Raw genomic sequence first — 27,647 nt, 5'->3', positions numbered from 1 at the left:
TGCGTAGCACGTATCCTTTAAGGCCCTGGGCGTATTATTTAATATTGCAGAATCTCAATTTTCTCTATCTGTAAAGGAAGAACAACCCTTCCCAGACAGAGTTGTTGGGACAACTAAATAAAACGAAAACTGCCAGTATTTGGTAAATAAAAGCTCTCGGTAACTACCCGTACGATCAAGCTTCTGCACGGCGGAGCAGAGTGGTGGGAAGTAGTGTCTGGGGTCTGGGAAAGGAAGGGGAGCTCTGCTTTCTCTCTGTACATCGGATTTCCTGTCCCAGGAAACCGCAGTACTTCCCACTCCTACCCCAGACATTTAGGGAGAAGGAACAGGATGAGGGCTCACCGGGCTGTGCCTTGAGTCCCCGAAGGCCTCCTCGCCGCAGGATGACCGGTTCCCCCCAGCTCCCGGCCACCCCAGGGCACAATCAGGCTCAGGACGGCGCCCTCTGGGTGGTCACGTTGAGATCCTGACATCCTTAGGGCGGCTCAGAGGACCAAGCAGCTACTGTGTCTCCCGGGGTAGGGGGGTGGGGGGATCTGTTTGAGGAGGTCACCCTGGAGACCAGGCGCAGAGCACAAGGGGAGTGCGCGGACGGCCGCAGGCAGAGGGAAACCCTGTAGGACCGAGCCCCGTTCTGAGCCTCCGGCTCCCGCAGTGAGCAAGCAGGAGGTCTACGCGGGCCCCCAGCGGAGCACCGTGTCAGTCCCAGGGCTGCTGTAGGTAAGTTAGCCGTCTCCGCTGCGCCGCGGGATGGGAGCGGAGAAGAGAAAGACCCCGCAAGTTCCAGGGTTGCAGGGGGCTGAGGAGGGAGGGCCCTGTGGTAAGAAATGGCCTGCCTGCCTGGGCCATGAACTCCCTGGCGCCCACCCGAACAAATAGACCTCCCCAAACAAATAGAAACAGTGGCCCCAAATTTGGGAACTGCCACATGAGTCCTGGCCTTTGGTAGCGACCCCCACCCCCCCAGCACCAATCCCACCACCACCGACTTCCTGCAGGGCTGAGCTTTGGGTTGATGCCAGGTGCAGAGCTGGCCAGCTTGGTCCGCTCCTGGAACAGCATGAGTCCTGAGTGGTCCTTTGAGGCCAGAGGACACTGGGCGACCGCTCCCCTGGGGACCTCTAGTTTCCAGTTCTGGCCTGCTGCGCAGCTTTGGAAACCAGGAAGCAGTCCAAGGTCTATCCGTGTCACTTTGGATCAGAACCTGAATGACCCACTTAATCAGGCTGAAAGTGTCCTACCACACTCATGTAGACACACTCATTATGCGTAAACATACACTCAAGCACACACACACACACACGCACACACACACTCACATTCATAGACCCTACTATACTCAAAAGCATACACACCAAGAGGCACACATACGTTCAGGACACAGACACATCACACACAAAGGCTCACACACAGACACACACACAGGCACATACCCATTTGGGTGCACAGATAATCATTCATACACACAGGTGCACACATGGGTACACAGAGGCACACCCTTATTTCCATGTACACAGAAACTCAGACACAGCCTCACGCACTTATGGGGACATACTCATACCCACAGGCACTCACGCACAGACACACACTCCTCACAGCCTCCCTTCCAACACACAGTGCCTCTGCCATTCTGTGTGCCCTCCAGAACCCTTTGCTTCTCTCTACCCTGACACTGATCACACTGAGGTTTGCGATTGTGCCCTTGTCTGTCCTGTCCACTCAATGCCGACTCCTTGAAAGCAGGGACTCTGTTTTAGTGGGCCGGGACTCTGTTTTAGTTTCTAGCACGGTGTTTCCTTGTGCTCTCAGATTCTCTGATTGTAAAATAATGTAAATGAATATCTAAATTTGTATGTAGGCAATAGGGCAGTAGACTTACGGTCTAAATTCTGAGTCGTCCGTTCCTACCAGCTTTTTTGACAAGCATTGCGGAGAAGGAAGTAGGTTTTCTAATAAAATACTTTGTTACATGTTAAGTTCTTCCAGGTCTTTGCAAAGTCAGTCACTGTTGCTTGAAAAAAATATCCTCTGAGGAAGACAATTTTAACTTTTAAAGTAAAGCAACAACAACAAATATTAATTAGCAAATTGTTATCAAGATTAATTTGAGGGGAATAAAAAATATTGATTTTGGGTGTGAATTACATCTTCTACCCAAGGCTGTCTCTTCTCAGTGACTTAACCTTTTCTGCTCTTAAGCATTTTGCTGCAGTTTAATATCTGCTTATGTGAATTATGCTATTGCATAGATGGAAGTTATCAGAGTTATCATGTTTTCAATTATACTGACCAGAATAACGACATCTACTAAAAATCACTATTAAGGAAACCATACAAATGGTAGAAGAATGATCTGTGTTTTTTAATCTAGAATGAGTCTCTGTGTTATATTAACCAAAATGTTTTCAGATCGTTCATCTGCTATTTTACAGAAGTTATTTTCCCAAGGTTATGATGATGTCAGACATTGCTAAAGACAGAATGACTCATTCAGTAAGGAAAAGAGGGAGTGTGTCTTCTCTAAGTGGTCGTGAATTCCGGCAGAAGGAACTTCATGGGTACACCAAAAAGTGAGTAACCAAATATCTAATGACCTAAATTCAATTATTGAATAACCAGTGCATACTGTTTATCAGAAGAAAAAAATTTTCCTTTGGGACATAAAAAAGGAGAAGATGGGCAAGTACAACATTTTGAGTCATCTTTTGGGGCTATATTTTTAAAACAAAAGAAAAAGAGAGTGAGAAAATCTAAGTGGTATTTTGATTCCAGCAGCATTTTATACTATTTCAAAGAGCACCCCCCAAAAAATCATCTACGCAAAAGAAATACCATATGCAGTGTAGACCGGCTTCTTCTTACGTGTCTCCTGAATTCTTCTACTCAGTATCACATAAATGCATAGATTTTGCATTTTATAATCTTTCTCTCTCTATAGGGGATATATATATATATATATATATATATATATGACATTTAGCATTATTTTATACAAATTTTGTAATATATTTTCAATAGTTTTCCCCATATCCTTTTAAATGGCTGCATAATATTTTGTCTGTTTATAAGTCTGGGTTATAAGTTAACCATGTCCCAATTCTTGGGCATTTTAAGTTTGTTTCCACTTTTTTTTTTCTTTTTCACTATATAATAAGTTTCTGCTTATTTTCTTTCCAGAAATATAATAGTGGGTTAAAGGTAGTAAGTACATTTTTTGGCTCTTGCTGCATACTGTATTTGCTCTCTTTAAAAGATTAATTAATTTTTAATACTTGCATGACATTTCTTTTTGATTGCCATTGGAAAGAAAACAAAACAAATTATCTAATGCAGAGGTTAATAAACTTACATAATAAGCTTTCCTTCTTAACAATTTCTGTGGTATTAAAGAGTGTGCAAGGATGGGCGGCAGGAGCTGGTGTGTCCTACAGAGCAGAGACCAGAAAAACTAGAATAGATTTACATTATAATTCTGAGACCCAATCTTTCTACTTTCTACTCTCAGAGTGTGTTATATTCAACTTAAAATTCAACTCTCCAAACCTTTTACAGATAGAAAATGTAAAGGAGTAGCAATCCCAGCCAAGGTCAGAGCTAAAGCTGGGAGAAAAATTAACCTCTGCAACTTTTGCTTCTGATGCTAAGCCATTTGGGCCTCTATTTCCAATATTTCAAGGTAAAAGTTCTTTTTAAGTTTATTTTAAAATATTTGTTAGCTTAAATTTAAGTTTTTCGAAAAAAATTTGTATTAATAGCCTGACATAAATCATATTTTTGTGATTTAAAGAGAAACTGCTCTCAAAAAAAAAAAAAAAGGAAAGAGAAACTGCTCTCGTCTGAAGACAAAACTGTCATTCTTACTTGCATCCTTTTCATTTACATCTTGCCTTTCAAAGCAAATTAGAAAGTCATATAGAAGCAGAACATGGCCAAATTTGAATAATTAGAGAGCATGCATTTTTAACTGATGAAATATAAATACAAATTAAAAGTAACAAAAATACAGAAATCGTGTTACGAACACAGGAGGATACATTTTTCACTGACAAATACAGTTAAGAGATCATTTCATCGATGTATTTCAAAGTTAGAAATTCAGACTCTCAGAACATTCAGCATGGACCCTCTATTTGAATTTTTTTTTTCATAGAAAATGAATGACCTGCTTCCAAGTGCCCTCACAGTACAGAGGTCATTTGGGAGGCTGCCAACGTACTTTTGAGCTCTTCAGCACTATCTGGGACCAGACTTTGCGAGTGGTTCTCCTACACAAAATGAGTCTTTGACCAGCAGAAAAATTCTGAAATTTCAGTGGCTATCAAACAAAGGCATTGTTTTGAAATTCTGAAATTTCAGTGACTATCAAATAGAGGCATTGTTTTGAAATTGCAGAGTTTCATGGGAAAAACATACACCTTTCTTTTGAAAGTTATTTAAAAACAATTTTTTCTCAGCGTCCACAGTGTCGTATGGTTTGTCTTCCCCTCCGACTTCCCCCATCTCACTTCTCCTCTCCATCTCCCAATGTCCTCCGTACTATTCATGTTCCACAAGTAAGTGAAAGCATATGATACATGACTCTCTCTGCTTGACTGATTCACTCAGCATAATCTCCCCCAGTCCCATCCATGTTGATACAAAAGTTGGGTATTCATCCTTTCTGATGGAGGCATAATACTGCATTGTGTATATGGACCACATCTTCCTTATCCATTCGTCTGTTGAAGGGCATCTCGGTTCTTTCCACAGCTTGGCAACTGTGGCCATTGCTGCTATGAACATTGGGGTATAGATGGCCCTTCTTTTCATTACATCTGTATCTTTGGGGTAAATACCCAGTAGTGCAATTGCAAGGTCATAGGGTAGCTCTATTTCTAATTTCTTAAGGAAACTCCACACTGTTTTTCTGAAGTGGCAAAAACAATTTTTTTACTAGATCAATTTCAATAGATAAAACTTATCCTGAAATACACTGAGGACCAAATGTATCATCTCATTTAATAGCCCCAGCATTAATCCTACCAGGTAGACCTCATTCTCACCATTTTACCATGAAATACCATGAAATGAAACACCATTTTACCATGAAATTGTTTATGGTCAAGAAACAATTTAGTGAATAGGATAGAGCCCTAAATCATGAGTAAGGCTTATAGGGTCAGAGATCTTTGCCTACTTCTCAACCGCTGTGTTCTCCACTATCCTGCTTGCGTCCTACTCTCTGGCCATACTCAACTTCCACATTTATAATCCTTCAGTGCTCTGTCTTGCCTCCAGCCATTGCCCCATGTTGCCTTCTCAGGGATACCCTTGTCTGGAATGTTCCTGTTACACTCTGGCTTCATTTTTCTCCTTCTCCTGGATTTAGCTCCAACTCAACCTTTCTAGGAAGCTTTCTCCAAACCACTCAACTACAACCACTTCCACTTCCATTTGGATGTTCTTCCTTTCTGCTCCTTCTGCTTTTCTCTTCTACACACTACTGTATTTGACTGGTTTCTTGCCTGTCTCTCTTGTTAGGTTGTGGATTTGTTTGCCTTATAGCAGTAAACATACTGATAAGAAAGGCAAAGAAGAGTAGGAGGTAGACCTACCTAGGAAGCCACTTCTTGGGTGTGGTGACAAGTTGGTATAGATTCAGCCCTCCAGTCTTGGTTTCTATGTCTACATCGTTTTACAGTATTAACTGGTTCTTAACACTGATCCCTGGACATAATGCATATCCCAGGTGCCTTCTGAATTACAAAAGGAAGATTGAATTTATATTCAGTATAGTTATTGTTAACTGTTTTTAGGGCTGGATCTTTTTTATTTAAATTATGTTTTCATTATGATGTAATTTTTATGTCTTATTCTTAAAATAAGAAACATCTTAAGCTGGATCTTACTCTCCCAGCATCTTAACTGTGAGCATGTCAGCATATTTCTTTTTATACCTTTCTAGTTGTCATCATACTTCATCTATAATTTTGACTTGTGTTTGCTTTTCCATGTAAATAACTGATAGTCATAGGGCTGAAAATAGCTAACATTTATTGAGCCCTCACTATGACTTTGAGTGTCACAGAACCTCTGTAGCAGTGGATGACAAACTATGGCCCAAGGGCCAAGTCCAACATACCACCTGTTTTTGTATAGTCCCCTAGCTAAGTATGGCTTTTCCGTGGTTGAAAAAAAAATTTTTTTTAATATTTTTTATCCTGTGATGTTAATAAAAATGCAGATTTCCATATCCATCAATAAACTTGTATTGGAACACAGCCATGTTCCTATTCATGTATGTATCATCTCTGGCTGCTTTCACACTATAGAAGGGAGTGGGTCCAGTAGAAAACAGAAGACCCACAAAGCCAGAATATTTGCTAGATGGCATTTTACAGAAACGTTTGCTGACCCTGCCCACTAAGATAGATGCTGTTACCATTCCCGTTTTGCAAAGGAAGAAACAGAATCCTAGAAAGGCTGCGGTTCCACAGCTACAAAATTAGCAAGTGGCAAAATGGGCTTTTGTGTAGAAGAAAGTATTCTCATTCTCTGAAAATTGGCTATCTATGTGTAACTTGCATTAAGAAACTCTTCTATTGATTCAACTGAACCTGGTTTCCCATCCCTGGGTAAGAGCAGGTCATGACAATGGCATCTTTCTTGTTGGAAGCTCAGCCTTTGGCAGCCCTCAAACAGTATTTGAACAGATGTGCTACTCACATGTTCTTAAAATGAAAACAGAAGCCTGAGGTTAAGTGACTTTCCCAGGATAATGTGACATGATAGCCAAGCTTATTTTTTCTGAGGCCAGTAGTTCACCTAGTAGGTCAGGCCTAAGGTTGGGGACTAAAAACGTCTCTCTTTGGTCTCACACCGAAATTACAGTGATGTCGTGTTACAAGAACTTTTGAGTATGGATCTCACTGCTCTCTGTTTAAACCCACTGGTGGCATCTAACACCCCAGTTGGGCACAAGATATTCTTTCACTCATTCATTTAATCAAGGTTTCCTGAGCTGTTACTCTGTACCAATTACTGTGCCACACGTTGGTCATGTAAAGGTAACTAACTGTGGAGTTCTACTCTGGAGAAGGTCATTTTTTCAAGTAAAATGAAACCCAACTGAAAATTTTTTTCCTGCAAAAATGGAAAATACTGCATTCATTACTTCATTTGAGATAACTATTTATTGACCAATGAGTAAGTTCCAGGCACTATATTGGGTGGGGGAACCACAAAGAAAAGATCCTTGCTCCTGGAGAGTTTATAATCTGGTAAGATAGGCGGTGAGCAAGAAATTTTAAAAGCGATGAACTTATCCTATGATTTTAACCTAGACTACTGTGAGCTGGTCCTACGCAGTTAAAAAAAAAAAAAATGATGTTGCCCAAACTGTTTCCTGATTTTGATAAATTCTCTTTCCATCTAAATAAAATTAAAGCCCCCAAAAGACCTGGATGAAGTATAGCTTCCCCCCTTCAAAGAGAGAGAAGCTTGAGAAGACTGAAATGGCCATGATCCCAAATTAAACCATAGTAAAAACTAACATCATGTTGTCCTTGATAGATGATGGAACTGTTTCACATACAGTACCCATATGATTCTCATAAAAATCCTGTGGGTTAAGTAGAGAAGATACTTTTATGATCTCCAGTTATCTCATATATTATCTTATTTCTCTCAGGAGCAGAGTTGAAAATATTCTTCATTCCATAGCACATTGCCGTCACCAACATGGGCGAGAACCCGGTATTTATCTAATTGTCCCTCTTCTTCCCCTTCCACACTTCGCTCCCGATTCTCAAAAGGTACCCACTCTAATACACATAGCACAACATATGCCATAAGAATACACATATTTAAGTATATATACACATAGATTTTTTTTTAAATTTTCTGTGCATTATGATGTTTTGACATTTTTTTTTTTTAAACTTTCTGGCTGAAGAGGTTCTGCCTGTCCCATGTCTAGCCAGTTCTTGAAGCTAGCCAAGGTCTCAGCAGGGACCGTGCCTTTGATAAACAACTCCCGAACCCAGATCCAGCCCCCCTCTACATGCCCCCCAACACCCAGCACACAGTATTCCTCTGCCTTAGAGCCAAGTCCTGTAGCCCACCAAAATTTTTCAGACTAGCCAGTCTTAAACTGTTTCCTGTGCCCAGTGTTGCCTTTTCCTCAGAAAACCCAATAAGGCTCTTGCCCCATCTCTCCCTAGCTCCTATCCTCTGCATCTTGACACCCTGGTGCTTTTCCACAGAACCCTGCATGGTGTGGCATGTCTCTTATCTCTAGGATCTGTGAGTATAGCAAGCTGTGTTTTCCTCAGCGTCTCCTCCACGGTCTCCTTCTGTGCCGCACCTGACTGACCACCTCATAAAAGAATGCAGAACAAGTACTTACCAAAGATTTTGACTGACATAAATGGTGTTGTGCTATAAATCTCATTTTGTTTTCTCACTTTCATTTATCTTGTTCTACATTTTTTTTAATTAACTAATGTAACTAGGGATTCTAACGCTTTGCTTCTTACTGTGGCATAGTAGTTGTTGTTTGTTTGTTTTTTTTAAGATTTTTACTTATTTATTTGACACAGAGAGAGAGAGATCACAAGTAGGCAGAGAGTGAGGGGAAGCAGGCTCCCCACCAAGCAGAGAGCCTGATGTGGGACTCGATCCCAGGATCCTGAGATCATGACCTGAGCCAAAGGCAGAGGCTTAACCCACTGAGCCACCCAGGTGCTCCTGTGGCATAGTGGTTTTTAATGTCACATATGTTTGTATCCATTCCCCTAGGGATGGACATCTAGATTGGGTTTCACATGCCACACGGAATATCTTTGCACATAATCCTTCGTTTGCATCTTTGTAAAAACTGCCCTGGAAATGTGATCACGTCTTAAGATATCTCACAAAATTTTAGAAAGTAAAAAATGATAACAAATGCAGGAATAGAGAGGTGCTTGAACAGAGAAACAGACCAATGAAACACATAGAAGCCTCAGAAATAGACTACTGATTATATGGAAACATGTATGAGCAATGGGGAAATTACGGATTTTTTGATAGGATGGTGTTGGGAGAAAAATAGCTCGCTAGTGAAAGAAAATGAGGTGGGATTCTTACTCTCTACCATTTTCCGAGTAGATTCCCCATGGAAGACTTCTGAGTGGCAAGCTATAAAGCTAATAAAAGGAAGTTTCGGAGAATGTCTTTGTGTCCTGTGGCTAAAGAAAGACTTCTCAAATAAGATCCCAAAATGAAAAAAACAAAACCATAAAGAAAAAAAAACTTGATAAATACAACTACAATAAAACTTAGCATTTCTGTTCAATAAAAAATACAATAGACACAGTTAGTAGGCCAGCAGAAGATATATATTTTTTTTAAATCATGCACATTGGCAATAAAAAAAAAAACAGTCAAAGAAGGTAAATAGCAGTTTGCAGAGGCAAAGCCCAAATGGCCAAGCAGAATATGAAGAGATGGTTGAAAACAGGACTATAAAGAGATGCTCGAACTCACTTGGAATAAGAAAAATGCAAATTAAAGCAAGATACCATTTTGTATCCATCTGAATGGCAGAATATAAGAAGGGAGAATGATACCAAATGTGGGTATTTGCTAGACAAATGAGAATGAAAACAAATATCTGTTCAGCAAATAAATCCAACAAAAAAAAATAAGTATGTGCATGCCCTATTCTTCCCATACACTGAGGACACTTGGTGAGATTGAGTGACTTCCCAGATAACCACAACAGAGCAAATAATCTGCAGTTCTCTGCCCAAGAATTTGGAGATGTCATGAAAGTGTTGTCCTTTGTCATATGGGCCAAAAGGTGCACTCCCCACACCCGTGGGCCAAACTGCACCATGCCTGCCAAGTTCATACTGAAGTCCTCACTCCCAGTACTTCAGAATGTGGCCTTACCTGCTAACTGCATCTTTAAAGAGGTAGTTAAGTTTAAATGAACCCATTAGGGTAGGTTCTAATTCAACATACAGGTATCCTTCTAAGAAAAAGAAATTTGGACACAAATACACATAGAGGGAGAGGATGTGAAGACAAAGAGAGAAGACAGCCATCTGCACCGAGAACCAACCCCTCTTGCCATGGCCCTCAGAAGCAGCCAAGCAAGCCGACACCTTGTTCTCAAACGTCCAGCCTCCAGAACTGAGGGAATGCATTTCTGGGGTTCAGGCCACTTGATCTATGGTAATTTTTGTGGCAGCTCTGGCTAACTAGTACAGTGTTTCTAAAAGAGGGGATGGAAGAGCCACAGCATAGCCAGGGAGTCGAATGGAGTGGCTCAGAGATGGGTTCTGCATAGACTGGCTGGGGTCAAGTTCCAGCTTGAGCACTTAAGCTGATTTTGCATTAGTTATTGAGCCCGCTTTACCCCAGCTTCTTCTTCTATAGAGTGGGTTAAAAGTAGTCGTTGTTGCTTTGGGGTATGGTGAGAATTCATTAAAAAAATATATGGAAACACCTAGAATGGTTCTTGGCACATCTAAAAACAGAGCAAATATTAATTATTATTATCACAAAGAACTTTGGAGTCAAATGAGACCGTGTTTGAATCCCAGATCTACTATTTAATATTCTTTGAGTCTTACTACATCATCTATAAAATGAGAATCATAATGAAACAGTATCATTACTTTTTAATTTTTTTTTTTAGTATCATTCCTTTTATTCATTAAAAACATTTTTGTTGCCTGGGTCACGGCATTGTGCTAAGTGCTAAAGATACCATGGTGAACAAAACAGACTGTCCTTGAACTTGTGGTACTGCTCTTACCAAGATCATGACTCACATTGTTGATCCAGTGGTCAGTCCTCATCTTACTTGACCTGTCAGCATTTAGCACTGTCCACTGAGCACTCTTTTCTCCAGAAACAAGTTCTTCACCTGGCTTCAGGACACACACTTTCCTGTTTACCTTCTACCTCATGGGTTCCCCCTTCTCCGTCTTCTTCCTGCTTCCTGTCTTCTCCACAGAGAAGTTAATTAATGTTGGAGTGCCTCAGAGAGCAGTCCTTTGTACTATTTGCCTCTTGTCCTGCACTCATCCCCTCAGGAATCTCCTCCAGGCTCATGACTGAGACATAGTATTATGCCCCCAAATTTACATCTCCATAACTCTCCCAAAACCCACACTCATGGATCTGACTGCCTATTGACCTTCTACTTCAGTATATGGTAACCATCTCAAACATGCTCTCAACTGAACTCTCTAAGGCCCCACTTCCTATGCCTCAGGAAATTCTGTTGAATCAACTTGGAAAATATATCCAGAATCTAACTACTGACCACTATCCCCCACAGCTCCTATCTCAGTCTGAGCCACTGAGTCGGCTCAGGTGGTCATAATAAAATACCATAGATTGGACAGCTTAAATAATAAGAATTGATTTTTTTTTTTCACAGTCCTGGAGCTGTGAAATCTCAAATCAGGAAGTCTGAAATCATGATGCCAACATGGTCAGGTTCTCGTGTCCGCCCTCTTCCCGGCTTGTAGAGGGGTACCTCTTCACTGTGTCTTCACATGATGGACAGAGAACCCTGGTGTCTCTTCCTCTAATAGAAGGCCTCCAATATTTTTGGCTCAAGGCTTCACCGCTGTGACCTCACTTAACCTTAGTTAACTTCTTAAAGGCAGTAGCTCCAATATGGTCACATCGTAGGGCAGTAAGTCTTCCACATATGAATTTTGGGGAGACAAAATTTAGTCCATAGCGGTTACTGTCCTCTCTCTCCTGGATTACTATAAAAGCTTCCTGACCAGTCTCCCTGTTTTGACACTGCCAGCCTATAGTCTATTCTCAAAATAGCAGTTGAAGCGATCCCTGTAAACTCTAAAGCAGATCTTGCTGTTCCTCGGCTCAAAACTCTCCATAGACTCCCACTTGCTCAGAGTGAAAGCCAGGGTTTTACAGTGGTGCACAAAGCTCCGTATGATCTGGCTGCCTAACACCTTCAGAACCTCATCTCCTTCACCCTCCTGCTCGCTCCCTCTGCTCCTGCTACTCTGGTCTTTATGCACTTCTACAGAAATACCAAGAAGCCTCCTGTCTCAAACCCTGGGCATAGGCTTTTCCCTCTCCCTGACACCCTCTTCCCTCAGCTATCCACAGGGTGCCTTTCCTCAGCTCCTTCAAGTCTTTGTTCATGGAAGCCTATCTTGACCATTCTATTGAAAACTGCAAACAGCACCCTCTCCTCCATCTACTTTCAAGGCCCCTTAATGAAGCAGTTCTTTCCCCTGTAGCATTTATCACCTTCTAAAAGAGTATATATTTACTAGGTTAGTATTTTTTATCTATGATTTGTCCCTTCTCATTAAGTTCCTTGAGGGCAAAGATCTTTCTTTGTTTCATTTTGGGATCCCAAGAACCTAGAAGAGAGCCAGCAACTCAGTAAGTATTTTTTGAATGACTAATTATTGCAGGTTTCTAATTCCTGAACAAACAAGTTCTGTTGCTCACAGACAGGTTATGTTCCCAGGTCCACGTAGCTATTAAGTCCAGGTGACTAAGGACTTTCATCCTGAAAACACAAGATGCATTTACAGCAATGGAATTGTTAAATTCTCGAATGTTTAAAACATGGCATACTTTTACCTTCTTGCTAAAGCACTCCATTGTGCATCTATTAAAAAAAAAAAAAAAAAGAGGGGCACCTGGGTGGCTCAGTCAGTTTAGCGTCTGCCTTCTGCTCTGGTCATGATCCCTGGGGTCCTGGAATCCAGCCCCACATGAAGCCCCACATCGGCTCCCTGCTTAGCAGGGAACCTGCTTCTTCCTTTATCTCTGCCTGCTGCTCCCCCTGCTTGTGCTCTCTCTCTTTCTGTCTACTAAATAAATATAATCATTAAAGATAGAAACTTTCATTTGTGTTGAAAATCTGTTGAGATAGACCGCAGTTTTTCATATTCTCCGTTTTGCGGCACGGTGGTAGTTTTGCGGTGGTAGCCGTGGGACCCATACTCTCAGCCTCAGCTGAGAGATGATTGCCAAGGGTAATGCAACTTTGAATCTATCCATTCATCCAGGAGCTGCAACAGAATTTTCATCAGCTGCCTTTGGCTTTAACCTCACCTTCTCTTGAGTGAACGTTAGTTCAGTGGGCTTCAGACACTCTGATTTTCTATCCACACACTATCTTGTCAGTCACCCTTCCTGGATAATCTTCAGTCACATCAGAACTAGATTTTCTGTATGTTGTGTGGTTTATTCTTTTGTCCTTCAGAAGCATTCCTGCTCTTGAGAAATATATCCTACAAGAATACGTGTGTTGTCATTTTCTCTCCTCTCTCATTTCTGAGAATGTATCTTGGCCTTTCTTTGTATTATAACCTTTCTCTTCTGGCATGATGGGGCCAGTAATGAGAATAATATATCTCAAAGCTACATAAAGATCCAGCAAACTAGCTATAAACTAAATGGCCACAAAACTAAATTACCTTGCTAGATAACTTCCATCTTCTAGTGACAGGGTAAGGCTGGTATGTTTTTGCTCTACACATAACATTCATAAAATGTGGATGTTTTGAGGCAGAAAGTTCTCAACTAAGTGAGCCTTTATGCATATTTCATGTTGTTTGCAATATCTTGTTTCTTGAGCACCAGGAATAACTTTTCTTGTATCACCAGGCTGCCCCTTATGAGCCATAAATATTTGTTGAAAGAATGAGAGAGAACAGAAGAACCGAAGTCGACGTGTGTACATCATCCTGAAGCCTTCTTTTCACTCTGTGCACTCTGAAATATCTCCACTGGGAGGCAGCACATAACTTCAGTAACAGATTTAGGCGGGAAAACTGCTTAAATGATACCATTCAAAATATGATAGTTCCAGGCATTTTCTGGTTACAAATGGAAGAAAGAGATGATACTCTTTCTTAATCTACTAAATTAATGGTTCCAAGGCCAGTTATACATTCAAATATTATCTCTTACTGCAGCTTCCAAACATCTCCGTAATAATGGCAGTGAAAATGTCTGGACATGAATTCTCAATAATAATTAGATACTATTGAGGCTGGTGAGATTTCATTGAAATTACTTCTGTGTCTAACAGTCATGATAATAAGACAAGCCTTGTATTTATTTGGTGTAATTCAAGGAATGACCAGCAAATACCTTTGTAAGCTGTTTCAGGAGAACTGAATTTCATCAAAGAATAAACATATTCCAGCTGCTTAGCTAATTTTGTTTTTGCCTCTTTCCTGATAATCAGAACACAGGCTGTTGGGCTGGCATGGATGTTTCCAGTGTCAATCAGATACAATAGAGATGGGCTCCTTTTGTTATTGTGGACCAACTTCACGCAGCTAGTTCTGCATCCAGGTTAATGGCCACGTCTGTCCTCAGCAGTAGAAGATTTGATTCCAAGTATTACTGAAACTTGCACTGGGTTACAAATTGTTACTCTTCTCCCTAGAAGAGGTTGATTTGTTCCTTGTTTTCACCAGTAGTTTCTGCCAGACTTTCAGTTTCCCTGTGTTTACTTTCCATCTACCTTCCTTCCTAAAACTTGACAACTCTCTTGGACATGTTTTGCCAATAGAATCTTATTCCTCCCTAAATGCCAATAAGTTGATGAAACACAGACAGCAAGAGCATTTTTCACATTTCAAAAATAAGATCAACTACAGCATTCCCTTTGCAATGAGATCATGTATCTAGAAGGATTATTATTATAAACTATGGGAAGTCTGGTCATAGACAACTGAAATGTAGCCACTTGTAATGTTGGACGTACACCCAATAAATGTTTTCTGCTATGTATACAGCACTGGTAATTAAAATTATAAAGTTGCTTTTTGAGCATCTCACATATTTATTTGTAAAAATTTCAAAGGGCTTGAGTAAAGTTGTTTATCAAATAGAAAATATATACTGCTTATTTTCCCAGTCAGTATTCTAAACTGCTGCCGGTCATTCCCCATTTTTAATGGGGAATCCTTTTTATTTCTCAATTTTTTAAATTTCAGAATCTCTTTTATTTCTCAAAACTTACCGAGCCCATATTCTGATTTCAGATTAGCTACCCAGATTGCAAGCATTTCTAATATTTTATCTCTTCCTTCTGTTTCTTTTTCAAGGAATAAATATTTTATTTTTTCTCTTCAGCTCATTGTTTTCTTTTCACTCTTATTTTTCCAACTCATCTCATTTTAAGCAAATCTCAGTTTCAAAAAATATCATAAAAAGAGGTTTTTATTTTTAAGGTAACAAGTAATTTTCTGTAATTTGCCATGAAGGTATAGTTTTAGTGGATACATGGTACAGAAAGCAATAGATGAACCAAATGTTTTCCTTTCTGCATAAGAAAGGATGCCAGGTTACAGAAAAATATCTAAAACGCCATTCTCTGAAGCCTTACCTCCTTCCCAAAACTAAGTCCAAGTCTTGTCCTCCAGTACTTGCAACATCCCACTTCCAAGTAGCAAATTCTGTATCAGTTAGAATTTGTATCAGTATTATATAATGTTTCTTATAACTGTTTTTTTTAAATTAGTGATGTAGGGGCGCCTGGGTGGCTCAGTGGGTTAAGCCTCTACTTTCAGCTCAGGTCATGATCTCAGGGTCCTGGGATCAAGCCCTGCATCGGGCACTCTGCTCAGCAGGGAGCCTGCTTCCCCCTCTCTTTCTGCCTGCCTCTCTGCCTACTTGTGATCTCTCTGTGTCAAATAAAATCTTTTAAAAAAATTAGTGACTTAAACAAAATAGAACTGTATTTTTCTCTTATGTAAAAAGTCTGGAGGGAAGCAATTCAGGGACCTAGCTAGCCTTCTTCTCTCTTCCCGATATATAATTTATAAGGTCATCTCAAAACCCAAGATGGCTGCTAAACTCTTGCCGTCATACCCACATTCCAGTCATCAAGGATATAAACAGGCTGCTCTTGATTGAATTCACTCTTTTGGGGAAACTCTCTCAGGATTTTAACAAAAGTTTTCTCTTACATCTCATTGGCTTACAAGCCACATAGCGACAATAGCATCAAAGAAATCCAAGAATTTGTCTTTAGTGTAGAGAGAAATATCTCTACTCACTTAAGAGTTCTGCTACCAAGGAAGGAGAGAACACTAGAGAGCCAATGGCAGGCAGTCCCCACCATGATGTTTACCATGGCTTTCTTCACAACGATGGTGTTTTAGAAACAGCCTAGATTTCCGGAAGAACAAAAGGGTAAATAAAATGTAGTATATTCATATATTAAATACTGTCTTGATGTTTAAAATATTGATGTAGATTACTATCAACACAGAAAGTTATCCATGATACATTTTCAAGTGAAGGAAAAAAAAAAAAACCAAGCATCTATCATATGCTCCATATGTACAGTCATGTCTAAAAAGATTTTTGTTAACGGTGGTTAGGTACTAACTGGGGTTAGTAATGTTTTGTGTAATTTTACTTTAGTCTTTATACTTTTCTATGTTTTGAACTTTTTTATGAGGATGCAGCATTTACATGATTACTGTGGAAATGAAAAGGCACGGAACAGAATCGCCTTCGTAAGTTTTGAAAAGTCAGTCTGCAACTCCTTCTGATTGCACACCTCTCTTCAGCCAGCAGGTTTTTTAAACTGCACTTATGACACTTTCCAGTTTCATACTGATAAATACTACTGCACTGATTATCAACTTTTCAGTAACATGAAACAAAGTAATAGTAAGGACTGTTTGTGAAAAAAAAATCCTTGTTTGATTTTTGTCTGAGACTTCTAACTTATGCTACTTTGAGTTCTGTACCAACACTACTTCTCTATGAATTTTTCACAAGGTGTTCAGTAGAAGAGAAATTGAGTTTTTATTAACAACTGCTGTATCTTTGTGCAAGAAAGTTTCAAATGCAGTCATTAATGGTTTAGGTGGTGGTCGTCCCTATTTTCTTTCTGTCTGAAATGATCATGTGTGAGATTTTGTTAAGGGAAGGTAAATAGGATGTTTGAAATCTGAGTCTGCCTTTCCTACACGTATGGCAGTAAGCCCTCTGCCTCATTCCTTTTATCTCTGAAATGGGTAGAATAACTTGTTTACTAACTTAAGAGAGTCTTGTGAAGGTAAAACGAGATCCTTGCTGGAAAATGTCTTTGCAAAGTAAAAGTAGCACATGTTATATCAGGACAGGCTGGTTTATCTTCAGATCAGGGGGCTTTTGCAACGTGGGGTTTTCTGAGCAGAAGCGATCATCTTCTGTGGGTACTACCCACAACACCTGCAGCCCATGTGGCCAAACAGGTTGGTTGCTACTTCAAAGGGCAGCAGAAACTGGGGAAAGCAGGTGTTACAAGAATGAGGACTAAATCACTAATCCAGAAATCTATCGTGAAAATGCAGCCATAATTACTTGCATCGATTTCTTGGGGTTGGGTGGGTAAACATTTATTACACAAATTGTATTAAGGATTTTTTAAACAGATTATCTGTGATTTTCTTAAAATATCATTTGCAAAAAGTTTACTCATTCCAAACAGCTGAAAACTAAGTATTTTAATCTCCTTGCAGAGAAAAAGAAAAAATCCCAAAAGATTAAGAACAAATATCTGTCATTTAATTAAGGCAAAAAACATAGCCTGCTTAGAAAAGTGGTCACTCTGAACACACACACATAACCACACACACATACACACATACACGCTATTGTAATATCTCCTTTGAAATGACATCTGTCTTAACTTCCATTTTCACAGGTGGAGAGACTTAGAGGTAGAGCTGAGACAGCCATTAGTGGCAGTTGAATTTCCTCTGACCTAAGGAGAATTAAGTGGTGCTGGAGGGACATTAGGGGCTCCTCTTTGCTTGAGTCTCCTGTTCAGCACCTGGATAAGCTTATATTGCCTTATAACCAAGCCAAAACCCTTTCTTAATGTTGAAATGTTGAAAATGCTAACGATTTGCAATAGTTTGGGTGAACTGTCGTTTCTCTCACCGTGTAGGTGAGTTTCTTGTTCTGCTTTTTTCTACTAATGGGATTTTGTGTGGTATGTTTAAGAGTGAACTTGTGAACTTTTATGAAGTTTAATAGCATATATAGTTGTTTCCCAGAATTTTAAGCTTCCTCCTATATTCTCCAGTCCCTTTTGTTAGTTTTGTCCACTTTGAGGAGAGAGCCTTTGCTTTGTGTTGGAGATGCCTTTGGCAATGGCTTTTGAAACAGACCAACTCATGAACACTTTCTGAAGAGTCAGATGCCTTGGGCTTCACTGGACTGCACTAGGCTTCAACCACTGTATGGAGACCTGCTCCAAGTAACTTCTCTAGGTCTTGATTGTTCCCTCTCTAAAATGTTTTAGACTTTAGACGTTGGGATATTTGATACGGAGACTTGCTTGAAATATTCTTAGAGAAACTTTACCTTTGTAACATTTTTGCTAAAAGCAACAATGTGTTTTGTTGTTATTATTATTATCCTAACTATTGAAATTTGTCTTCCCCTTTGCTTTTAGCTCCAGGAGTACTGTGTGTTATACGGATGAACCTAGCCAGGGTGACGAGGCCTCTCGCCTTACAGTTCAGATGGAAAACACCTATCAGCTGGGTCTGTTATTTTATCATTCATTTCTATTTTAAACTTCCTTTTTTTTTTAAGATTTTATTTATTTATTTATTTATTTTGGGGGGTAGGGGGAGAAGAAGAGGGAGCAAGAATCTCAAGCGTACTCTGTGCTGAACACACAGAGCTCATCATGGGGTTCCATCCCATGACCCCAAGAGCATGACCTGAGTGAAATCATCAGTTGGCCACTCAACCAACTGAGCCACCCACGTGTCCCTTTATTTTAAACTTCTAATCTCATTATTTACTTAAAATAGTATCTGATAACATGGTCTTATCTTCAATACTAGCTCAATATAAGGGGTTTCAATTAAGTGATTTGATGCTGTTTTAATTTATTCCTCTGCAAGATTAGGGCCAACACCCATTGCTTAGTTTTCTTTATCAGTGTTTCCTAAATCCCAAGCAAATCACTGGGCAGCACTAATGTGTATTTTGTAGTACTAGACCAAGAATTTAATTTCTGGGTATTTCTGGATTATCCTTATACAGTTATTTTATATATACTCAAGTTAAAAGAAAGATATATGCATTGAAGTTTTATCCAGCAAATCCAACCAATGTTGTTGATAGGTGGAGGGGTGGGGGGGAAGACTTCAAAGCCAAAGCAAATGATTTCTGGTCCCTCGTTGACAGAGGTGTTTATCCCTTTCCACTGAGGTTTTGGGTCTTTGAAAACAAAGATCTTTGCACCTGCCCCTATACTCCCAGATGGAGTCCACAGTGAATACATTTTCCCATTCATGCTTTCGCATAGACCAACTTGTTTTCTCTAAATGTGTACCTGCCCACTATTATCTGCCCACTGTATATAATTACTGCTATATAGAAATTCCACAGAGACTTGCCAATGACCAAAGGAAGGACTCTATGGGCCAGAGTGGTTCCATCTGTAGCCAGTTAACTTCAAGAAAATTATAGACCATCAGTGCATCCCATTAGGCCTTGTAGCCGTTCTCTACACTAATCCCCAAGACTACATGGATTACAAGACTCCGTAATTAGTCAGTCTCCTGGTATTCTCACAGTGCCTGGAGTAGACAACTAATATTCCTGCCATCCAGCATAATTTTCCAATCCTTCTGGTAACCTTACCCAGTTTTCTTTGGAGAAGTTCACTGCTGCCATCAGTACCAATTTTGGTCCATAACATTCTGCTAAAGCTGACACTAGCTTCAAAGATAAAACAGTGACTAATTCTGGGATAGCATATGACCCTTTGATAGGTCAAGCCAATCAAAGCCTTTGAGATTCAACATAGACAATGTTGTTGGACTGTTGAATAAGCCAATTAGGTTCTGAAACTTGAAAGAAGTATGGCTATGTGAGCTTTTGCCATCCTGCCCCAACACATGAAGCCTGAGACCAGGAGAACACTAAATTCTAACATCATTATTTGAGTCCTAAATTCAGCTATCTGTTCTTAGACTTTACATTAGGCAAGCTAGGTGTGGGTCAGGTATTCCTCCACTTGTAACTAAAAGATCTTAACCATTCGATGCCTATGACATTGGGCTCTGCACGCTGAAATGGTTTGAATTAGATTTTGACAAGATAAAAGATTTGAACTATGAAGTCCTGTGTTTCTTCTTCATAAGGATACATTTTCATAATGTATTTCCTTTAATAAACAAACTAAATCATCTTATCAATTTTAGAAGTACTGAGTGTTGAACCAAGTTAGAAAAGTAATGTTAGAAATAGCTTAGTATAAAGTTATTTCCCATATTTTCTTACAAAAAGTCATGTGAATTATTCCTTTAGGATCAAAGTCTTTCATGCTTAACAATTCATTTCTTAAGCATTCAACTAGCCGTCTTGTTAATACTCAGACAAAAATGTATTTCCAATGCTACTTGTTTCTGAGTTTATTTTGCATCTGAGAGGTACTCTGTGGACCTTTGGTAAAGATTTTCTCTCATTATCTACACAACACAATACTTCCCAAAAGAGTATTATGGGGGGGGGGGAACCTGTCAATCATCAGCATTATTGTGTTTAATTTTTCACAGTGTATCCAATAATACTTGCATCATCTAAACACATTTTAAATGCTTAGCATTTTTGTCCTCCCTTTATCTGAGTAATTATAGCCAGAATGAGACGAAAGCATAAGTATAATTAACGAAAGAAAAAAGGGAATGGAAAAATCAAAGCATATTTCTTGTAATAAAACACCATTTAAATTTTCTCATTGATTAATTAGAAGTATCTGATTCTTTTAAAACACTGACTCTAAGCAGGAGGTCAGCGGTGGCTATATTTTTGTTGTCACATCGAGACAGCCTGCCTGACAACATAACAAAAAGTAGAACCTGAAGATGGAGAGAGAAAGAGAGACATCATTTGAGCTCAGCTTCCATGGGGTGATCAGGCCCTGTCATCAGAAACTGTCAGGCTCTCTCCCCTGACTTCCCTCTACCCACTAGGATCCTTCCTGACTGTGGAGGTCTCACTGCCTCCCTACTTACACCCTCACCCGATCTTGCTGCCTTCTCTGCAACATCTCCTCCCTTAACATGACGTAGCAAGGATAACAACCACACTAATAATAATAACTCAAGAGTGGGGGGGGGGTTGTGCATGGCCGGCACTATTCTAAAAGTTTTAAATATTTAACCTCATTTAATCCTAATAAAAAACAGTGCATGAGAATTCTTATTATTACCCCAATTTGGGGAAGCTGACACACAGACATATTAAATAACCAAATTTTTATCTATTCTGCCTTAAATATATTTTTGTAACAAGTGTTTCTTTCTTTTCTTTTTTTCTTTTTCTTTTCTTTTGTTTTCCTTTCCTTTATTTTTTTTTTCATTCCAACCTTTCTTCAGATCTTTGCTTTTTGATTTCTAAAAATATTTGTCCCTTAAAGAAAAAAGTCTATTCAAAAAAAGAAAGAAAAGGAAAAGAAAAAACTTTTGCCATTCCCATTAGTTGAATCTGAAGGTAGATTAGGGAGATCATTTGGGAAGGCAAAAGCTGAACATCCATGCTTTCTTTGTCTCTGCATCTCAGTGTCCCAGCCTGAGCAAGGCAAGGGATAATTCTGGCTGCCTAGGGGAGAGGTCACAAAACAATGAGAAAAGAAAATGAGAAAAGAAAAGTCCATGACGATATTTCTTTTTTTTTCTTTTTAAGATTTTATTTATTTATTCGACAGATGGAGATCATAAGTAGGCAGAGAAGCAGGCAGAGAGAGGGGGAAGCAGGCTCCATTCTGAGCAGAGAGCCCGATGTGAGGCTAGATCCCAGGACCCTGGGATCATGACCTGAGCTGAAGGCAGAGGCTTTAACCCACTGAGCCACCCAGGCGCCCCCATGACGATATTTCAAAATAGGATCTAGTTAATGAGATTTTTTAAAAAACCACAAAGCCCAGGGCAGAAAGGAAATTGGTACAGCTAGACAGTAGGAGCTACTGGAAACAGGGACTCAGGGGCAACCAGGATTCTGTCTTTGCAGCACAAAGCGGGGTGTGGGTCTCCTTTTCTCACTGTGGCCTGTCTTCCTTTTCATGGTGAGAGTCATGGCCTTCTACAGTTCCTCAGGATCACATGTGATAACTTTTGTCACCAGAAAGAGGTTGGCTTTTTTCCCCCCTAGTTCCAGTTTAAAATCAAAATTCTGAGAAAGGATTCTAATTGTCCTGGCTTGGGCCATCTATCATAACCTGGACTTAGGCTCAAGGAAGTGAAATCAGATCCTAAAGAACTATCTGGTTAGAGTTGAAAAACTCTTGTCTTCCTAGAAGGCAAGAGGCTGTCCCCAGATAAATGCATTGAGGGAATTTACTGTTGGCTGAAGGAAACGATGTATACAAGTTACTCTAATATGTGGCCAAATTAAGTTCCATGTGAGTGGTGTAGGTCAAGGTATATGCAATATGTGTGCTTGGTAGGAGGGAGTGAAGAACAGAAATGTATAGTTAGAATATACATAACCTATTTAATTTAGTCCAAGCCAGTAATATCATCTGAAAATTTCTTGCATAGGGGAAGGGAGGGAAAAATGAAACAAGATGAAACCAGAGAGGGAGAGAAACTATAAAAGACTCTTAATCTCAGGAAACAAACTGAGGGTTCAGGAGGGGAGGAGAGTCAGAGGGATAGGGTGACAGCATGATGGACATTGGGGAGGGTACGTGTTATGGGGAATGCTATGAGTTGTGTAAGACTGATGATTCACAGACCTGTACCCCTGAAACAAATTATACATTAAATGTTAATTTAAAAAACCTCCTTGAATAGAATGGGAAACCACTCTCAAATTTAGCCTTGTTTCACTCAAGAATGCAAATGGAACTGTAAAAGATTCACAAAGGCTTGTAGGTGCCTAGGAACTTGCCCACACGGGCTGTTGCCCTATCTCTGACCCCATGAGATGGGAGCAGTCAGGACCAGCGTAGAGTTGTAAACCTACAAGCCTACCATGTTTATAACTGCTTATCTGTCCTATAGAACACAGATTCCTACTAACTGAATATTGGAGTTAATCCTCATACTCATTGTATCAGGTGTCTCTCCCTTTAACCAATCCAGATGCATTCCCCCAGGATGATTTAACTGAACAGTTCCCATATAATCATCAAAATACAAGTACTATGTATTGAGCCCCAGGAGGCTGACCTAACTCAAGTACAGCCCCAGGCTGTGACCTTCCAGTTAAGTCTGGCCAGTGGAAAACTTCAGTGGGAAGTCAGAGTGGGAAGGAGTGTGAGCTGGGGTCTTTATTTCCCCCAAACCCTGACGGTGGGTTCATCTCACCCTCTTTGCATCCATCAGCGGAAAGGCATAGCTGCCCTCAAGGGAGGGCTCTCCATATGCCTCTAATGGATCTAGTAAGAGTTCCCTTCTCAGACCTCTCAAGCCTGGGTTAGGATGCGGTGACACCCTCAGTGTCACTAGCCAAGGGACACTGCACTATCCTTTGGTCCTGTTTCCTACTTGGAACTTCCTAAGGAGTCTCTTTAGTAAATCCTTCAGGAGTTGTCCTACCTTTAGTGTGCCATATGTGTCTTGAGACCCTGATACAGTCATTGAAAATAAACAACGAAACGATACTAATGACTAGTTAAATAGAATTGAATATAATTCTGGATCTCAGTCCTTTATCTGTATCAATTCAGCAACTAATGATGGAGCCACTATATGCCAGGCTCCGGGCACATGTGCATGCCATGCAATGGCAGAGAGATGATGAGGTTAATACTCCCAGGAGGGACAGGGAAGATTCCTGGGATGCAGAATAAAGAAGATCCATCTGAAGCCTCTGCTGTGAACATGGACTAAATGTGGTTAAGAATAAAAGCTCTAGTCAGATAAAACAGGAAGTACCTCCCAGCTCTGCCACTGTGTGATTCTGGGCAAGTTACTGAATGTATTTAAACCTCTGTTTTCCCGTGTGTGAAATGGAGATAACAATAAAATTTGCCCCAGTGATTTACTGCAAGATTATGTATGGTAATAAATATATACTTATCACAATACAGACATGTAAAAAATGCTCAATGAAAGTAGTTATTATCTGTACTATGATTATTACCTATACAATGTTTACTTCTATTTAAATTCAGAAATCACACATTAAACCTTTCTTCTGCCTTTTGCATTGTATTAAACTCTGAGGAGGATAAAATCTGATCTAGCTTACCATTTCACTGAGGAGAAAGGCAGAAATGCTTTAGCTATTGTCAAGTGGATTTGGAGCAGTGGGGACCCAGAGAACTGGGGGTACTGAAAAGAAGGGATTTTTTTTTTTTTTTTTTTTACCTGAGGAGAAGAAGAAGGCTGCCTGGAGAAGACATTTCAGCTGGCCTTGAAACATAAGTGGATATTTTTCAGATGAACAAGATAGGGAAGGTCATCCCACTTAAAAAGAGGAGCAAGAACAAATGTCCCCAAGCATCCTTTGAAAGACAGATGAAGTTCAAGAGACTGGAGCAGCAGCCACAGAGCGGGCTATGGTGGGGGGCAAAGGGGTTAGAAGCGCTGGACCTTAGACTTTGCTACAGGAAATGTCATAGCCAGATCCGGGTTTTAGAGCGACCCCTCCAGTTATAGTGTGGTATACATAGATTGGAGACAAAAAGCTGGGGTTGTAAGAGCTGGGGGTCAGTTAGAAAGATGCTGAGACTTTAAAGTAAGTCATTAATAGTGGGAACTGGGAAGGAGGATACTTTCAAAATCAAATCTCAGTGGTATTGACCACACTCTTTAGGTAGTCTAATAAATGGCAGAGTGTGTTTTCTTCTGGTCCTTTGCCAGAGAACCTGTCTGGAAGCCTAATTAAGACTACTTTTTCCTTAAATAGAGGCCACCCAGAAGATGAAATGTCTCTCCATGATTCAGTCCTCTTTTGATTAGACGATGGGTGGGCGGAGAACATTTGAAATCACTTAGAAATTTCATCTGTATTTTCAGGTCCCACCCAACATTTTCCTGTGGCCATTGTCAATCAAATCCTGAAAGATGTGTTAACTAACTATCTGCAAGAAGAGCAATATGAACCAGAGCACTGTAGACAGATGGCTAAAACAATTTCTGAGGTATATATGTGATTTTCCCGGGGTTAATTAGAATATTGTTAAGAGGACAACCACTTACTTTTTGATGAAGGCAATTAATTTGCAGTAGCAGTAAAAATGCTTATTTATATTTTATGAAAATATTTACGGGTTCATATTCTGTGCGTGCCTGTGTGTGTGTGTGTGTGTGTGTGTGTGTAAAAAACCTTTGCCTAAGACAACTATTATGTGTATCATTTTGCATGTATTTTGTTTAAAAAATGTTTACAAATGCCCATTTATTAAAAAAAAAAATTATTGCCGGGGCACCTGGGTGGCTCAGTGTGTTAAAGCCTCTGCCTTCGGCTTAGGTCATGATCCTGAGGTCCTGGGATCGAGCCCCACATTGGGCTCTCTGCTCAGCAGGGAGCCTGCTTCTCCCTCTCTCTCGGCCTGCCTCTGCCTACTTGTGATGTCTGTCTGTCAAATAAATAAATAAAATGTTCGGAAGAAAAAAAAAATTTATTGCCAAAGATATATTTTAGTGATCATTTTCTCTTGTTCAAGCTAGTTTTCTTGATTGCCATCGAATACAGATATTGTGGTCTTTAAATATATTTCTATTTTTATCAGCTAAAGTGCTGGCACTCCATTAGGTTTTCTTTACTTTCCTCTTTATAACAAGATCTTTAATAAACATTCATGGCTAGTCTTATTACAGGAGACTCCAGACGTGTGCTACCTTAATTAGACGTAAACAAGGTGGTATAACTCTCATGCCAACATTCTTTGAAGGGAAGCCGTCTTAACATAGATTTTCAAAGAATGTAATAAATCCTTTAAATCCTGTTCTCTGGATTACAGTTTTTTCATGTGCCTTAGAAAATGTAGATTTATTGCTGGTGCTCTAATTTTGTCTCTAAATGTCCTATCTCAGAAGAACGGTGCTTAAAGGAAATCATAGTGAAGTTTCTAAACAGTTGCTAAAAATATCTACAACACATCATGTGATTTTCTTAAATCCACCATATTTATGACAAAGATAAAGACTCCTAAGTTTCAGAGTGACTAATTAAGGATCTTTTTTTGCTGTTCTTCTTTCAATTTCTAGGTTATTAAAACCCAGGTCAAGGACCTGATGATTCCGCGGTACAAGCTAATTGTAATTGTTCACATCGGACAACAGAAGAATCAGAGCATTCTTATTGGAAGCAGGTGCCTCTGGGATCCGAAAAGTGACACCTTTTCATCTTCTGTTTTCAGAAATTCTTCTCTCTTTGCTCTTGCAAGCATCTATGCAGTTTACTTTGAGTGACTGAAAATAAATCAGTTCTTACTTTTTTAAATCAAAATAGACCATATCTATGTCCACGAAAGCTTTACTGCCCAGAAGTTTGAGAAAGAAACAACACTAATATTTCAAACAATTGGAATTTTTGGACTTTTTAATGCTCCTCTAAGAACTGAGGGAGGGAAGGGAGGCACAGGAAAGACTCTTGTTTATCCAGAGGAGGAACCAAGTCTTGGTTCTGCTGGATTGTTCCTCATAGACATGGATTCTTACTTTTGGTACTAATTATTTTAATTGCTCTTTATAGCAAGAATTAAAATTTCCTGTTTGTTTGGTTTTTTTATGAAGAGAAGTTAAAAACAAACAAATATGGCTATATACCCTGACCAATAAAGAGCCGAAGAATATTCAACATAGTATACAAATGATGAGACACGTGAATGTGTCTCAGTGCTGCATATAAAAGAATACTGGTTTTCATTTCGTGCTTAATAAATTGAGCAGCATTCATTAACTGCAATTATTGTTACATGTACCTGACAGTTGAAACTGCTGAGGTAGAATTAATGATTTCATAACAATTATCGTCATCCCACGGGGCTGCTCTAGCTAAAACTAGAAGCTCTTGTGGGTTGCCTGCACTTTACAAAACTGTGGGAGAACTGAATGTCGGCTCTCCAGTAATGGAAACTCTAAAGTGAACAAAGGCTTTTAGGGCACTGCAATAGACATTGCCGTATTAAATATACATGATGTTTAATAGGAAATGTATCTGTAACACTTAAAATCATCTATTGGAAAGAGACACCGTTTTTAAATAAACACTCTTTAAATAGGTTTTCCTTGGCTAACAAACTTTTTACATTAAATATATAGCTGGCAGCTTAACAAATAAAACATGTGTATTTACTATTTTGTTCCTAAGAATTTAGTGCAAAAGTGACCCAGTACAGCTTTGAATGGATGGTGCTAAAATTTACAGGGGGCTGAAACAGCTTATTATTCTGTCAGTTAATGTAGTTTGTCCCATGGATCATTTATTTTTACAGAGCTTTCAACCCTTTGTGTGCATATGAAATGATGCCGAGACATTGTTCCCGGATGGTGAGTGAACTGCCCAGAGGACATTTGTTAAAGGTCAAAGACCAATTGTACACATGTGGAGAAAATTAGAAACACTGTAGTCTTAAGAGAAAAAACTGATGTGTCATTCATATCGAAAAGAATTTAACAAATAGGAAAACGGTCAATGTTTTATAGCTTTAAAATGTATTGATGTCTTATTTTCCC

The 27,647-nt window shown here is 39.6% G+C and overlaps 1 protein-coding gene across 1 annotated transcript; it reads left to right on the top strand.

Annotated features, from left to right (window-relative positions):
- Positions 1-27,647, top strand: TCTEX1D1 (Tctex1 domain containing 1). Its single transcript, XM_032302842.1, has 5 exons — positions 1-723; positions 2,436-2,573; positions 18,452-18,543; positions 24,984-25,108; positions 26,178-27,647. Exons 2-5 carry the CDS (start codon positions 2,455-2,457, stop codon positions 26,379-26,381), a joined length of 540 nt encoding a protein of 179 aa, XP_032158733.1. The 5' UTR covers positions 1-723; positions 2,436-2,454; the 3' UTR covers positions 26,382-27,647.

Source organism: Mustela erminea, chromosome 10, assembly GCF_009829155.1.
Source record: "Mustela erminea isolate mMusErm1 chromosome 10, mMusErm1.Pri, whole genome shotgun sequence".
Classification (NCBI taxonomy): domain Eukaryota; kingdom Metazoa; phylum Chordata; class Mammalia; order Carnivora; family Mustelidae; genus Mustela; species Mustela erminea.
Note: the sequence above shows the minus strand (reverse complement) of the source record. Positions and strands in the feature narration are given on the sequence as shown.